Source organism: Buteo buteo, chromosome 24 (assembly GCF_964188355.1).
Source record: "Buteo buteo chromosome 24, bButBut1.hap1.1, whole genome shotgun sequence".
NCBI classification, from domain to species: Eukaryota; Metazoa; Chordata; class Aves; order Accipitriformes; family Accipitridae; genus Buteo; species Buteo buteo.
In genome coordinates this window covers 21655698-21672128 of record NC_134194.1, presented here as the reverse complement: position 1 = coordinate 21672128, position 16431 = coordinate 21655698, and the positions used below count along the sequence as shown (strand labels likewise).

Here is a 16431-nt window from a genome sequence, read left to right as displayed (position 1 = left end):
AGAGCTAAAGACTAAGCCAGTCACAGCCATCAGTCCCATCAGCAGCAGGGTGCTCTTGCCAAACATTTTTCCCCAACACCCAGACTGCTCCAGAGCTGAAGAAGCTTTTCTCTGCCCTCAGGATGAAGAGGTGTTAGGGAGGAGGAGCAGACCCATACCTGAGCCATAGGGAGCAGCAATGCCACCATACCTCAGCAAAGTGAGCTGAGCAGGTCCAAGGTCTACCACCATCCACTAATAACGAGGCAGGTCCTAGGCCGACCAGGGAGGCAGGTTCACAATCAGGTCTGGGTGAGCAGGGCACAGAGCCAGGCAGAGCAAAGCTGCACCCTCCCTCCAGCCAGGGCTTGGGCCAGGGCTAGGCTTGGATGCAGCAAGGACAAGGCTTCTCACATCTTAGCTGTTTTCCTATCAGGTTTTGTTAGTGCCATTTGGATGTAAATAAGCCCAGCTCCTGTTCATTTGCAACCACAGAGCTAGCCAGGTCAGCAGTCCTTTCTGAGGCACACCTTGGTTTTTTTTCTCTTTGTGGGTTACCAGAAATCACTATTAACTGCCTGTAGAGATCTATCTGTCCTGCTCCATACAGCAAAGAGACTTCTTGTTTTAAATCTCAGGGTGGCTGATATGTGAGTTTTCTCAAAGACCCATTGCAGAACAGGTGCTTGGGCTTTTACCATGAACTTAGAAAAAATGATTGTCAGTTTTTCTGCAGGAGATGCATGTGCCTATTACAAGAGTGTCTTTAATCCTGCCCTTATACATCTTCTCCTTTACCTCAAATGAAAAGACCAGTGCAGTCTGATCTGCCATTTGCACAAATACAGCAATTGTCTGGGTCAGACAGATGGGGAGGATAGAGAAAGAGTGCTCTTGAATTCTTGCCTTTTGGTTTGGGCAAAAGTTAGGATTTTTTTTTATGGAGGTTGCATTCCCCTTACTGCCTAAAAGATCTCTGGAGGGAAGTGTGTATTAAATATCACTGTACTGGAAGTCCCAGGAATTTTCAGGCTAATGCCAGCTACGTGGACCTATATTTCTTTAAATATCCCCTTCTTTAAGGGGATGGAGCTGAAAGCTGCCTTGTCCTCATTAGGATTAGGACGAGAAATGGTTTTGGCCCAGGAGCCATTTCCATCCCACATGGCCATGGTGGATGGCAGAAGTCAGCAGGAGCGCTGAGCATTCAGCAGCAGCCTGGCGTCAGGCACACAAGCATCCTTTGGGAGGGTGAACACGTTGCCCAGGAGGCTGCAGTCTGCCGAAAGCAGGGCAGCACCTCTAAGGAGTTGCCTTTCCCAGGTGTCCTTTGGGTTTGTTTTTTTTTTAGCTCTTACCTCTTTTGCCCATAACTCCCAGCTGATGCTGGCATCTCTGTGACTCTGGGCTTAAGGCTAGGAAGGAGAGTTCCTCTCCTTCTGTTTTACTGCTGGGTTTTGGGGTTGAGAGGTCAGTGTCTGTAGGACTACTGAGAGCCTGACCCCGTAAATGACAGTGGTAGCAGGCACCATCATTCAGCTCGGTGCTAAATAATTTCAAGAACAACTATTGGCAATTAAAAGATGCCCCATGCCATCCCGCTTCCTGTACAAAAAAGTGCTGGAACATCAGCAGAGAAATATCCCTCCTGTTTTTTCTGTGCTGCTTTGGAGAATCAGGAATGGTCTCATTCCTCTGTTGGCAAAGGTTTGCTTGGTGCGGGAGGGCAGGGTTCCCTGCCACCATTGTGAGCCACTGATCTCTGGGAAGTGGCATCAATCTGTCATTGCTGTTTAACTTCAGCAAACCTGGCCACTCACCTGGGCTCTGATTCATATAAAAGTTGGTGAACTGTCATCTTTATTGCAGTTACCTGCTTGTTTTAACTGTCCAGTTTCCACTTTCAATGTCATGAACACACCAATAAACTGGAGATGTCTGCCTCCTTTCGCTAATCCCCTCAAAGAGGAGGTGGTGCAGAACTGCAGTTCAGCCTACACTATGCAGGACCCACACTGAGAGGAAGAAACTGTTGCTTGTGTGGCAGATGCTCATGGGAAGTAGTATCAGAGCGGTGTCACATGTGGCCACGGGAGTGACCGCATCCAGTCTGCTGTGCACCTATGGCCCCCCTGCTCTGGGATGCTCTCTTTGAGAGACAAAATGGTTTGGGAGCAAGAAATATCATCCAGCTCTTCTGGGAAATCTCGTCCATTTTCTTGCTGGTTTGCGATGGATGTTGGCACCTCAGATGCATTTGGGTTGCTTCTGCTTCCAGCGCTGAACAGCAAGAAAACTGTAAAAAGATACCTTGTGTTGCTCATCAACAAAATGTGGCCCTTATTGCAAACTGGTTCCTTCAATCTCGTGACTCTTCTTGGCTGGCTTCAGCACTGACTTTAAGTCCTCTCAAACATGCCTAGATATCAATTCCTTGGCATCCAGCATCACTTAAAGAGTTTGGGGGTGCATTGCTACTTGCCACAGGGAAATGACCATTTTTGCCTCCAGATTTAAGCATTTGCACAGTTTCTCTGGCCCCAAGACTGTGCTTAAATCACTGCTTTGCTCAAAATCAGAAGAACTTACTGAGTCATTTAAATTCATTCAGTTTGTGGTGGGAACCAGAGTTGATCCAGTGCTGTACAAAATGCTTATGTACTCATGTATCTTTATCAGCAGCTTAAGGAAAGACATGTGGCTTAAAAGAAGAAGAAAGAGAAAAGATGCAGCGGTCCTTGCTCTTGTCTATACTCTCACTTACTTATTTGTGAATCTGAGCAGCTGATCCAGATGCCGCTTTTCTCTGTCTTGCTGGCTGTGCTTATGGGACCTTGTCTCTGCAAAGGCTGATAAAGAGAGTATTCTTATAAAGTTGGTGGTTAACGACCGGATCGTGGAAAATAAGTTGAGATTTCTCATTTTTTATTACATTCCTGGTAACTACTGTCTGTTGTGTCTTGAAGTCTTATGCCAAGCATACACCTTGGCTGTAACATTTCCTTCTAATAGAAGAGCCAGAGCAAATTTTGATGCTTTAAAAATTTTATGCAGTGGCTTGAATATAAATGCTGGCATTAACAAAACAGATCTAGAAGACCCCCAAACCTGACCCACTGTAAGGCCATCTCTGGTGCTGAGAGGCAGGAAGCATTCTCAGCTGTGTTTGTGCTCCCACCCCTGAGAGCTGCAAGCCCACTCTGACACTTGGGCTGTGAAGCCTTTGAGCACTGTTTTGATTTGATTGTTTGAAAAGGTCAAATTATGGAGCCTTGCAGATGCAGGATGCTTCGGTATCGGGGGCAGGAGGGGAGAAGCAGCCAAAAGTAACTTTCTGAAGCTTGACAATAGCTAAAAAGATTCATCAGGACCTACTTTTATTTGTATCCTTAAATCTTATATCCATGTAATTACTGAAGAGCAGGTCAGTTTGGTTGATAACTGTGCAGGTCATCATGCACAAAGAGTACTTTGTGCGTGATGATGCTTTACGACCAGCTTGTGCAGTGGTGGTCACTTCAGGAGGCTGAAATAAAACAAGTTATTGGCAAATAGGTGTGCATGCCAGCCAGGGAGGGTTGTGTGCTTCGATGGAGAAAAATGTGAACATTGTCTTCTGCTGAGGCTGGCTGGCGATGGGTACACCTTTCACGAGGAAACAGCTACAGGAGGTGAGCAGCAATGACTGCTCAATAGTGCTATGCTGCCCTCAAGTGTTGCTTTTCAGCAATATCCAAATTTTCAGTCAGCCTGCACTAAGTTGCATTTTCCAAGTTTTGTCGTTGTGCTCCTTGGAGCACAAAGGCCTTTGCAATTACACTGATTTTTTATTTTTTTTTTTAACCTTTCATGTAGTAAAAATCCTACTTGAAAAGTGGGCTTGTTTGAAGTGGCTGAGGAAAATGCCAGGTTCACTAAGTTTATGCCTGTCTGTGGTTAAAGTTTGGCATCCTGCAAAGCAAGGAAAACAGCAGCTCAGCGCTTCGGCTGTCAGCAATCATTGGACTCTTACATCTCTTGGACTTAAACTGGCTATTAATTAACTGCCTCTGCACCTGCTACTGACTCCACAGACCCTTTCATTTCCTCTTTCCAGTGACTCAGTGGGAGCAGTGTAATATATATGGGAAATGTGTACAAATTCAATTTGAGAGCCAGAAGCCTGAGAGTCCAGAAGCCTTCACAGAGCTGTCTCCATGCTCTTGCATGCTGCCTGTTTTAGTGCACAGCTCTGCCTGAAAATTCACACTTTTAAATCCTTGAGCCCTTAAATCCCAGTGTAGCATCCATGGGGGTGACATATATGTAAAACCCAACATCCCAATTTTTAATTAATTTGTTAGCCCAGGATCTGAAACGTGCATTTCTCACAATTCCTCAGTCTTGCTCGTAGTTCTGTAGTGCCTGTTTCCCAAGCTGAAAGTGCGGCAGTTCATGTTTTGCTGGCATCGTCAACAGATGAGTTAGTATGGTCCCTAGCATGACTGCGCAGTGCTTAGGTCTCACAGAAAGCTGAACAGACAAAGAAGTGGAAAAGCAACTTAAAGCCCCAAGTAGGGAAGAAGGGTTATTTCTGGGTGCCAATCTGGGGTCACAAGTGGCTCAGAGGACCCAAACAGGGTCCTTTTTTGTGACAGCTGTTTACTAAGCCAAGACTCTTACCAGGAAAGAGAGAACTGCCAGCTCTAGCCTTTAGATAGTAACTTCAAGGTGTTAGTTTTAGGGAGTCGTTTTTGTTCCTTACCAATTTTGTTCTGGCCTCTGGTGCTGGGGTCTGCAGCAAGAGCAGGAGCCAGCCAGCACAGCCAGGCTGCTGCTCCCATCATAGCTGCGCATCCCCCCAGACCTGGCCAGTATGGCACGTAGCTGTTGAGGGCAGCAGTGACCTGGCTAACCATGGCAGACATCGATGCAGAGAGGATGCCCTGAGTCGCTGTCTCATCCCCAGCAAAACAGCACTGACATCTGAGCTGCTTTGACCACTGAGGAAAGAGACCACAGTATTGTCTGCACAAACACATCCTGCTCATGAAAGGGAGAGGAAGAGGGGTTAATTAGGTTGGGACACGTTTTGTCTCTTTTTCCTGCGTTTGGTACTGCTCCTGGGCTGGACACAGCCTCCTGAGGCCAGAGACCGTTATCTTTGCCCTGAAATCAGCAGCAGGATTCCCTCCACCCCTCCTATTGGGAAAAGGAAGGCTGTCTTGGTACTATGGCCTAGGGCCAGGGTGAGAGTGGGTGGGATTTTGAGCCACAGGATGAGGCACCACACTTGGGACCAAACATGTCCTGCCACTTGTGCCTGATAGCAGCCACAGGACCAGTCACTGGAGCCTCCAGTGCAGCTGTCTGCCAGGCGAGGGCTTGCCATGAGAGCAGGAGCAGAGATGGAATAAGACACAGACTCAAGCCCTTAATATTTTGGTATGGATCATAGAGTCATAGAATGGTTTGGGTTGGAAGGGACCTTAATGAAATTATCATCTAGTTCCAACCCCCCTGCCATGGGCAGGGACACTTTCCACCAGACCAGGTTGCTCAAAGCCCCGTCCAACCTGGCCTTGAACACTGCCAGGGATGGGGCATCCGCAGTCTCTCTGGGCAACCTGTTCCAGTGCCTCACCACCCTCACAGTAAAGAGCTGCTTCTTTACATCTAATCTAAATCTGCCTTCCTTCAGTTTAAAGCCATTACCCCTTGTCCTGTCACTACATGCCCTTGTAAAAAGTCTCCCTCCATCTTTCCTGTAGGCGCCCTTTAGGTACTGAAGGCTGCTATTAAGGTCTCCCCGGAGCCTTCTCTTCTCCAGGCTGAACAACCCAAACTCTCCCAGCTTGTCTTCACAGGAGAGGTGCTCCAGCCCTCTGATCATCTCTGTGTCTCTCCTCCGGACTCGCTCCAACAAGTCCATGTCCTTCTTATGTTGGGGGCCCCAGAGCTGAACACAGTACTGCAGGTGAGGTCTCACCAGAGTGGAGTAGAGGGGCAGAATCACCTCCCTCAACCTGCTGGCCACGCTTCTTTTGATGCAGCCCAGGATACGGTTGGCTTTCTGAGCTGCAAACACACATTGGTGGGTCATGTTGAGCCACCAACATCCAACGTCAACCAACACCCCCAAGTCCTTCTCCTCAGGGCTGCTCTCAGTCCCTGCACTGCAAGCTGCTTTCTACGTTTCTGTGCTCTACATCACTCGAGGCTGGAGCTGCACTAGCACACGTTCACCCTCACACACAGCTTTTCACTAATAAACACGTTGCAGACAGTGATCCCCAGGGCTCAGCTCCCCTCCATGCACCAGGGACAGCACACCCTTAGCCGAGGGCTGCCCCGTCTCCTGCGCGGGCTGAGGGGACAGCACACTCATCCTGGCCAGCCCTATGGAGTGAACAACCCCTGACCTGCTCTGGCGGTACAAGGATTGCACACACATTGACAACTGTTGGCTACATTTGGGGGGTTGCCTTTGGTGGCCCTGGGCTTTTCTCTGATGGCCTGGAGTGCCTGGAGGCACCATGGCATACACAGATGGAGAGGGGCCCCCAGCTCTGCAGCTTTCTAGCGCTCCCCCTCTGAGGGGGACATGGAGGGGTGCTCAAGCAGTGTAAATTCCCTTTTACCTGAGAAGGGATCAAGTCAGAGTTGGTATTTACTGGAAGACCTTTAAGAAGATCCATTAGAAGACTGCTAAGCATTTGCTATTAACAGACTCAAGCTGGTACCAACCACAGATAACGAGTCCCACAGTACAGTCACGGACTCACAGGGTCACTCACACCCACTCAGGCAGCAGCACCTGGAGGCCAACCCCAGCTGCTCCCCGGAGTGGAGCGTTGCGCTGACACACCAGAGCCCACCAGGAAGGTGCTCACAACATCCCTCAGGGGCTCTTCTCTTATTAGATGCTTGTATAAAATCCTGCTGTGTGCAACGTACCCGGCCGGAGTTACAAAACCCCCAGCTGATGCTCACCTCTGCCAGAAGCCTCATGGTGTCCTACGCTCATCAGCTCCCATGGATTCAAAACCACTGCCAACCTCCAGCCACTCCTCAGTTCCTGGGGGACTTTCACAGACTGCCTGTCAGCATGCACTTTTCCTCTGTGGCACCTATTTCTCCGTCCACACCCACAGCATCCATTCCCACAGACTTACTCAGCAGGGCCCTTAGGGACACAAGAGCTGGCCCATGTGGGCCTGAAGGCACGGTACCCTGCAACAGGCAACACATACTGGCCAGGTGCAGCCCAAGTCACAAGGGAACATCTCCTCCCTCTTAGGCTGGCAAGGGAGAAACACTCATCCATTTGGAAAATATCCTCACTGCTATGAAGGACAGCCCAAGCCCCATGTCACTGCTTTGCAGGACCACATCAGCCAAGGCGTGGGGCCCTCTGCTCACCAGCACAGCAAGACACCACCATCCTCAGAGCACGCATCTGCACCGAGGTGCCAGATGGTCCCCCATGCCACAGCTGCGGGCAAACCAGCAGAGATCTCCTCAGACTGGTCCCCAGCCATCCCAGGGAACAGACCCTGAGGGTCAAGGGGCTGCAGAGGGGCAGGTCGTGGCAGTCCAGGGTCACAGCTGGGCCCTGCCAGCCTTGACAGTGCTTCCTTCAAACCCCGGCTCTGAACTTTCTCTCTCTCACCCAGCTGCCTTCACTCCATTTCATACCTTGACATTTTCCTTCACATCCCCTCTTCTGACAGCAGCCCCTGCCCACAAGCGGGTCACAGCATCTTTGGGAGACTGCAGGCAAAGGCAAACAGTCCAAGAAGTGATTCCTTCAGCCACAGCTCCATACAACTTGCTGTCACCTCAGCTAACTTCTGAGCTACGCCGAAAAGCCACAGCCCAACACTCAGAGGCCATGAAGCACGAGGACAGAAGACAACAGAGGTTTCTATCATGAGGCACCCCACGTACCTCCCTGTTCAGTTCAGGCAGTGGGAGCAAGATGAAAGGCAGTGACCCAAAGGCTGGGACCAGCCTGCTCCTATCCCTCTGTCACTTACTGTGCAGCAGACATGATGCTCCTGCAGTGATCTTCACTTCCCAAAACTGTCCCTGCGGGACTGGCAGGGGAAGGCTGCTCCCACACCGTGCTGCACCTTGTCCTCCACCAGCCAGCAAGAAACCTAAGGCAGCAGCATCCCACCATCACTTCTTCCCTGCACCCCGCACAGGACACCCTGCTCATCTTCTGCTGCTCCCTCCCCAGATACAAACAAACACCCAGTGTCAGGATGTGTCTGTCCCACCGGGGTGTAACTGGAACCCCAAGGCAGAGCTTTGCCTGGGTGGGGTGTCGTGGTTTAACCCCAGCCAGCAACTAGGCACCACGTAGCTGCTCGCTTGCTTCCCCCCCACCCAGTGGGATGAGAGGGGAGAATCAGGGGGGGGAAAAAAAAAAGGTAAAACTCATGGGTTGAGATAAAGACAGTTTAATAGAACAGAAAGGAAGAAAATTATAATAACAATAATAAAAAAATAACAATAATTAAATGATTGGAATATACAAACCAAGTGATGCACAATGCAATTGCTCACCACTCGCCAGCCACTGCCCAGTTAGTTCCCAAGCAGAGATCCCCTCCCAGGCCAACTACCCCCAGTTTATATACTGGGCGTGATGTCACATGGTGTGGAATACCCATTTCGCCACTTTGGGTCAGCTGCCCTGGCTGTGTCCCCTCCCAGCTTCTTCTGCCCCTCCAGCCTTCTTGCTGGCTGGGCATGGGAAGCTGAAAAATCCTTGACTTCGTACAAACACTACTTAGCAAAAACTGAAAACATCAGTGTTATCAACATTATTCTCATCCTAAATCCAAACCACAACACTATACCAGCTACTAGAAAGAAAAGTAACTCTATCCCAGCTGAAATCAGGACACGGGGAAAGAGGGCAGGCGGGGAAAGCAGAGGGGCAATGATACGTGGGGCCACTCCAACACTGCAGCCAACCCCAGCACCATGGCAGCATTTTCTGGGACAGAGCCAAGGGGGCTCCCAAACACTGAGCTCTGACAAATGCTCTGCCGAGGTCTGGCAAGCCACCGGGTCTTCTCTCTGCTAGCTTGCTAGACCAGGGCAAGAAATGCCCCATGATGCCCAGGGTGGATGCTGGGCCAATCCTCAGACCTTCACAACAGTAACAGTCACACAAACTGATACCTCTGAGAACAGAGACACAGGCGTGCGCATCTATGCAGCGCTGAAGGCCCCTATGCCCCAGCCATCCCAGGAGAGCAACTGCACTTGTGCACACACACACCCCACCCCCCCAGCAGCTCCCACCCACTCGGGACACAGCTGGGCCACAGGCACAAGCAGCTTGCCCCGACCCCATCCCCACTCTAGGGCCACTGAGACCCTTCCCTACCACACAGACAGGCCAAACAGTTCCTCTGTGGCTCGCCTTCCCCAGCACCAGCCACCGCCCCCCCGGGGCCCCGTCAGCAGCAGCCAGAGCCCCCACCCCGGAGACCGGGAAGGCAGCTGGGCCCCAGCAGGCGCTCTGAGGAGTCCGCACCGCGCTAGGGGCGGCCATGAGGCCTAGCTGCCCCTCCCAGGAGCGGCCCCAGAGCTCCCACTGACTCTGCGGAGCTCGGTACCGGCCTCCGCCCCCGGAGCCGGGCCGGACCTCAGGAAGGAAGCGACGACCCCGCCGTCATGGCGGCAGCCACCCCCCGCCGCGTCTCAAAATGGCGCCGGGCGCGCCGGCGGCCGGGGTGCGTCAGGGATCACGTGCATCCCCGCGGCCCAATCCGCGGCGGGCGACGACTGCGCGGCGGGCAGCGCCTGCGCTAAGATGGCGGACGATAAGGTGAGTGGGGCGGTGCGGCGGGCTGGGCTGGGCCGGGCCGGGCCGGGAAGGGAAGGGAATGGCGGGACGGGCTCGACCCGGGGCTGAGGGAGCGCTGGGCTGGTTCCCTGTCCCCGGGTGCTGCCTGGGGGGCCGGTCAGCAGCCTACGTGTCTCCCCCAGGACCCTCTGCCCAAGCTGAAGGACCTCGCCTTCTTGAAGGACCAGCTGGAGAGCCTGCAGCGCAGGGTGGAGGACGAGGTGCACGCTGGCGTGGGGCAGGTAACGCACTTCCTCCGCCGGTGTGGTGATCCGTGTGTCTCGGGGCGGACCAGTCACCCGTCTTGAGGGGGCTTAGTAAAAAGAAAGAAAAAATTTAAAAAATCCCCGGGGCACGTCCCTGCTCTGCATTCCCTGCACAAGCCCACCCTACCCCGTGGCCTCACTCTTTGCTCTTTTCCTCAGGATGGCTCTCTGCTGGCCTCGCCCTTTCTCAAAGGCTTCCTGGCAGGCTATCTTGTAGCCAAACTTCGCTTCTCGGCTGTCCTGGGATTCGTGGCTGGGACCTGCACAGGAATATATGCTGCTCAGAACTACGCCATTCCCAATGTTGAAAAGACAGTCCGGGACTATTTCAGTTCGCTGAAAAAAGGTCGGGACTAGTGAGGAGCCTTTTCGTGGCAGCGACTGTAGGAACAGTACTCCTTAGTTAGCAGGTGCAGAAGATTCTTAGGGCTTTCAGAGGCACGTCCCATACACCATTCTTTTCCACTGGAAAAGGGCTTTACACCACATCATTGCAAGACATCAGCGGGTCTGGTTATGGGGTATTTATTGGAGCATCGTGGCAGCAGTGATCACTCCACTAACCCACAGTAGCTTGGAAGCACCAGTGGCCAATGGTTTGCCAGCTGCCTTTCCCCCTCAGCTCTATCCCTGTGCCCCTGCAGATTGAAAAGCTGCCTGTGTCATGTCATCACGCTCACCACCTGTACGCCCTTCTACTGAACACACGCTTTGCCCTAGGAACATGCTTTGTGTGGCTTCCTGGGGAGGCTTGTAGTTATTTTCTTAATGAAAGACAAAACCATTCTCTTCTACTGCATCAGAAATGTAGCAGGTAACATCCTGTTTTAATCAGGCTCATTAAATTGATGGTATTTGGTCTCTTCTTGAACGTTCTAGGGTGCGAGTCTGTCTGGCCTCTCTGCACTGATAGCAGCTCGCCCTTGCTGGCTACCGCCTGAAAATGGTAATGTTTGGTAATGCTGCTGGCTCTGCAAACTGGGTGCTCCGGAGGGGACTGTGGGGACTGATGCTGGTCTTGTCTGTAGCCATATATGGCTCACATGCTCCCCTCCTGACCCAGTGCAAGGTGGACGGGATAATCCCCTTCAGCTCCACATCTGTCGTGGTTCTTGTCGAGCTGACAAAGCTGGTGTTCTCCCTCCTGTTCCTGCTGACCTGGGACCGGGAGCTGCTGGGAGTCGCCGTGTCGTGGCGCCACATTGCCCCCTTCGCCCTCTCTGCCCTGCTGTATGCTGCCAACAACAACCTGGTGGTTCACATGCAGCTCTTCATGGATCCCAGCACCTACCAGGTCTTGAGTAACTTAAAGATCGTCACCACCGCGCTCCTCTACAGCCTCTTCCTGCGCCAAAGACTCAGCATGCGCAAATGGCTGGCTCTTCTCCTGCTGGTGGCTGCTGGGGTGAGCTACAGCTGTGGTGGCCTGCAGGACCCTGGCAGCCCCTCCAAGATGCAGCTGCACATCACGCTGGTGGGCTTGTTGCTGATCTCAGTGTACTGCCTGATATCAGGCTTGTCTGCTGTCTACACAGAAGCCATCCTGAAAACTCAGGCACTGCCTCTCAGCCTTCAGAACCTCTTCCTTTACTTCTTTGGGGTCCTGCTCAACTTGATTGGCTACTTCTGGAGCAGCGCAGAGGGCGGTTTCTTGGAGGGATTTTCTTCCTGGGTGCTGGTGATTGTGGTCAGCCAGGCCTTGAACGGTTTGATCATGTCTGTGGTCATGAAGCACAGCAGTAACATCACCAGGCTCTTCGTGATCTCCTGCTCTATCCTGGTCAACGCCCTCCTGTCTGTCACCCTCTTCAATCTGCAGCTCACCTTGCTCTTCTTCATTGCTGTCTCATGCATCGGCCTTGCTGTTCACTTGTACTATGGCGTCACGTAGCTGCTGCCTTCCTGCCTTGTGTGCACCAGGGCAGCTTTTAGTCGTTCCTCAGGGGTATTTAGTGCTTGTGCTGGGGCTGGTGTTAGAAGCACAGCAGTGCTTTGGCTGTCGGCCTCCCCACCCTGGTGTTTGCAGGGAGTTGTTACTGGTGGGTGCACGCACAACTAGCAAGGAGCCCCCGGAGGGGAGTGCTGAGAATGAGAGCGCCCTGTCCCTGTTTCCAGAGGGGAAGCTGGGCCCTGCTCCAGCCTAGCTGGGCTCTGTGCCACAGGGTTCCCATGCGATCAGGTGTGCCCAGCTTCAAGGGTGTGTTCTGACCCCCTTGTTTATGTGGTGTCTCATATTCTCAAGCTGCTTCCCCCATCTTCCCTGCACCAGAGCCTGTAAATGCTCCTACAGCGGTTAGCTCCACTGTGTTGCGAGCTCATCTGTGCACAGGCAGCCCTGCTGCACAATTGCTGCCAGGCCAGTGTTGGTCTGACATGCTTTCAACTCCTGTGGATGGTGTTTCCTGCAGCCATCTGCACAAGGCTGGGTGCTGCTACCTGGAGAGCCTGATGCTGCATCCGGGGGCATCTCTCCCACCTCTGCAGTTTTCCAGCCCACCCCTTGCACCAGCCCCTGGCTGAAGGGCTGCTGTCCTTAGGCCCCATTTCCCCTTCTCAGACATGGTGTCGCTGCTGTGTGCGGAGCAGATGGGGAATGGGGGGATGTGGGAACTGTTTCACCTGCTCCCCAAAAGGGAGACTGCACCCAAATTTCTACCAATGCTGCAGCTAGTGAGTTCTTGGCAGGCAGAAGTCACTGCTGGCTCTGGCCAGGATTATTAAAGTTGCGGTTCAACAGCATGCGTGTGTCTGTCCTCCCTGCAGGAAGGCATCTGTTGCGCTTGGCAGAGGTTTGGGGGCCAGGGGCATGTCCGAGTCTGACAACACTCATTGGTGAAGGGCACCCACTTTATTCCACATGGCAGCAGCTGGGGAGCCACCAGCCTTCTCACCGTGCCCGCTCTGCTCCTGTTGCAGGGCTGTGCCTGAGCCTATGCTCCTGCATGCAGGTGCCCAGCAGCAGAGCAGGGTTTTTCCCTTGGGGGCAGAGGGGTGAAGTGCTCCCTCGCTTCTGCCAGGAAGCACCCTCCCTGGGGCCAGGTTTCTTCAGGGAGCAGCTCTCGGCAGGCCGGACAGGAGGCCTTGCCCTGTGGAATGGCTGCAGCTGGAGCTGGCCAGTTGCCTGACATCCGGGCTGGTGGCTCGCTCCAGGGAGGGGGGGGGTTGAGGTGGCAGGGGTCTGCAGGGACCCCGTCCTGCCTGCCTGCCAGGGCAGCTGTCCCCACCACTCTGGGATGCTGGCTCAGGGTGTCTGTGTGGTGGCATCAGCCGAGCCCAGCCATCTGGTGTCCCGCAACCGCTGATTGTGCGCAGCAAGCTCCACGGCGTCACAGAGCACCTCCTGCAGCAGCACCCGGTGCCTACGGTCCAGGGCTTCCCTCTGCTCCTCTGCCAGGCGCTGCTGGTCCTGAAGCACCTGCAGGGATGCCTGGGGCTACCTGGCACAGCCCTGGCAGCCTGAAAGTGCATCCCCAGCCCTCCCTGCCAACCTGCAGCAGGTGCTGTCTGCAGGCCTGCATCTCCTGCCGGTGGCTCTGCAGCAAGGCCTCCAGGTCGCACTCGGCTGCCTCCCGCTCCCTCCGTGCTGCCTCCAGGCTCAGGCCCAGCGTGGCCACCTCCTTTTGCCAGCGAGCTGCATCCCACTGTGGGGAACAGGGACGAGGACAGGGCAGCTCTGGGGTGTCTTTTCTCCCTGGGGCTACCCTGCCCTGGGAGAGCAGTGCCAGGGAAGGAGAGCCTGGTGCCCACCTCTCTGCTCGCCTCCTGGCCTGACACTGCCCCATCCCCAAGCTCTCGCTGGAGGAGCAGGCAGTGCTGAGCTCGCAGCCGCTGCCTCTGCGCCTTGGCCAGGGCGTACTGCACCTCCAGGGACGGGCATGGCTGGCGCCGGCTCCCTGCCTGGCAGAGGGCAGAGCAGGCTTGGACAGCATCTGGGGGACCCAGTGCTGCTGGTGCAGAGGGCTGCGGGCCCTGGGCACTGCTCCTTCCCAGGAGCAGCAGGCAGGGACCCAGTGGGCTTCCACTCACTGTGTCACCCCTGGTCATTGGCCACGGCTGCGGTGCTTCGCTCGGTGAGGGCTCCTCTGGCAGACCCTGCCCTGCGCTCGCTGGGGTTTGGCTCTCCCCTTCCCGGCTGCTCTCACTGACACCCAGTCCTGGGTGGGGAAAGAGAAGGAGAATGATTGTGACATGCTGTGGCTGAAGAAAGCAGTTTAAATGAAGGACTGAGGCCTCTTCCAGCCCGAGCGAAGCTTTTTCCCACCATGTAAAGTGACGGTCCGTGCCCACATGTCAGCCACCCAGGCATGGGGTGTGTGCCTGTCCCCACGCTCCCGACTTGCTGGCTCCAGGCTGGCACTGGTCAGAGGCGTTTGGGTCCCAGGCTGCTGGCCCAGTGCTGTATTTCCTGTGGAGACCCAGTCCTGTGGGAGCAGGAGGAGATGTTATGGGGATGCAGCCAGGATTCAGGGCTTCTCCTGCACCTGGGTTGTCCCTGGTTGGGGGGGCCGCAGCCTGACCTGTGCCCACCTTGGCACTGGGCTGATGCATCTGACTTGTCCTGAGCACCTCGGCCGCTGCCTGTTTCTTCTCCCAGCCTTGGCTCTTCAGCACCTGGAAAAAGGGGCTGGGGGTCCTTGCTGGGGTGCTGGAGACCTCCAGGCATGGCAAAGCTCCAGAGACACATCCCACCCCCACTGTCTCCGCCCCCCCCCCAGCAGGCAGTGCCCAGCCCCTGCCCTCAGTGCCAGACAAGGGTCTTGACACCAGGATGGAGCCCGGACCTCATACAACCGGAGGGGTATCGGTGCCATCCTGGTCCCATCTGGTGGCCAGGGGCATTCCCCAACCTGCAGCTCCCGCAGGGCTCTCCGCAGCTGGGCCACAGCCATCTTCTGCTCAGGGAGGCCAGCTCCAGCCAGCAGCTCCATCCGCAGCCCTCGGATCTCCCTCCGACGTGCCGCGACCTCTTGCACAGGGTCCCAGAATGTGGCTGAGATCGTCTTGGCCAGCCCCTTCACCCGCTTGGCGAGCTGCAGGGCTGCCAGCATCTCTTCTCTGGAGGTGTCTGGGAGAGCACCAAGCCCTGGGCAGGGGCCACGGGGGTCCACCAACACGGGGACATCCCAGTGCCTGGCCCAGGGTTGGGGCTGATGGGGATGGGTAAAGCTCATGTGCTTTACATGTGTCCAGCTTCCGACGATGGCGGGTATCCCCGGGCAGTGCCCAGGGACGAAGTGCCAGTTGTGGGGCGGGATGGGGGGAAACTTGAGGGAGGGGGCACCCCAAAGCAGCATCCCAGTCCGAGGGGCTACCTGGCAGCGTGACACACAGCAGCAGGAACGTCAGGCTGTTCCCCTCCAGCATCCGCTCAACGATCCAGGGCAAGCAGCCAGTGTCAGGCAGAGGGTGGCTGGCAGCCGGTGCCCTGAATGTGGGGCGAGAGACGCCCCAGGAGAGGGATGAAGGTGGGACCCACGCGTCGGGCAGGCTGAGCCCCGACCCGTGGCAGCCCAAGGATGGGTTGGCCGCTCTGGGAACAAGCCCACGTCCCCAGGAGGTAGTGGCACCCCCTTGGGTCCCAGCCGTGAGCTTCTGCTGGTGTGTCAGGGTCCCTCCTGCTTCGCCTCCGGGTACCAACCCCCCCCCCCAACCCCGCAGCAGGCACCATAGGGGTGCCAGAGGGGACGTGGCTCAGCCCCAGTGCAGAGGTGCAGCTGCAGTACATACGGCTTGGGGCAGGGCCCAATGGCCCCACCAGGTGCCAGGATCCTGAGGGCCGAGCGCTGGCGTCTGCCACCCTCCAGCTCCCGCTCCACGATGAGAGTGAAGAGGCTGCCGGCACTAGGGAGAGGCCAGTGCAGGAGTGGGGCTCTAGCAGTGGCCGGAGCCAGCCCCAGTGCCCCATGGCCCAATCCTTCCCGACCCTGTGGGATATCTGCCGAATCCCTCACCCCTGCATGGCTGAGCACCCGTCTGCGGGGGGCTGCTGTGCACACCCCTGGAACAGTGCCGGGATGGCACCCAGCCCCCACGTGTAGACGCTGATGGCAGCTTGGGCATCGGGCACGGCGATTTCTATTGCCTCCTCCACAATCCTGGAAGCAGAGGGAGACAAGAGCGAGTGAGGACGGCCATGTCCACCCACCTCCTGCATGCCTGGGTTCCCTGAGGGATACCCCTGGCCATCCTCTGGCTGGGCACCATGCTCCCTGCCCAGCCCCACACTTGATGTTGGGGTACCAGCCCCCCAGGAGTACCTGCCCGACCATGGAGCATCAGGTACCTACAGGCCCAGGGGTGCAACATCCATCACTTGCAGGGCTCGGCCGTTAGGACGGA

At 55.3% G+C, this 16431-nt stretch overlaps 2 protein-coding genes across 2 annotated transcripts; both read left to right on the top strand.

Annotated features, from left to right (window-relative positions):
- The first annotated feature begins 9749 nt into the window (after positions 1-9749).
- Positions 9750-10957, top strand: LOC142044346 (SLC35A4 upstream open reading frame protein). Its single transcript, XM_075056664.1, has 3 exons — positions 9750-9808; positions 9970-10068; positions 10252-10957. Exons 1-3 carry the CDS (start codon positions 9794-9796, stop codon positions 10447-10449), a joined length of 312 nt encoding a protein of 103 aa, XP_074912765.1. The 5' UTR covers positions 9750-9793; the 3' UTR covers positions 10450-10957.
- On the top strand, positions 10294-12825 carry SLC35A4 (solute carrier family 35 member A4). The gene is made up of 2 exons (XM_075056663.1): positions 10294-10438; positions 10972-12825. The coding sequence occupies exon 2, from the start codon at positions 11036-11038 to the stop codon at positions 11981-11983; it is 948 nt and encodes a 315-aa protein (XP_074912764.1). The 5' UTR covers positions 10294-10438; positions 10972-11035; the 3' UTR covers positions 11984-12825.
- Positions 12826-16431: the final 3606 nt, after the last annotated feature.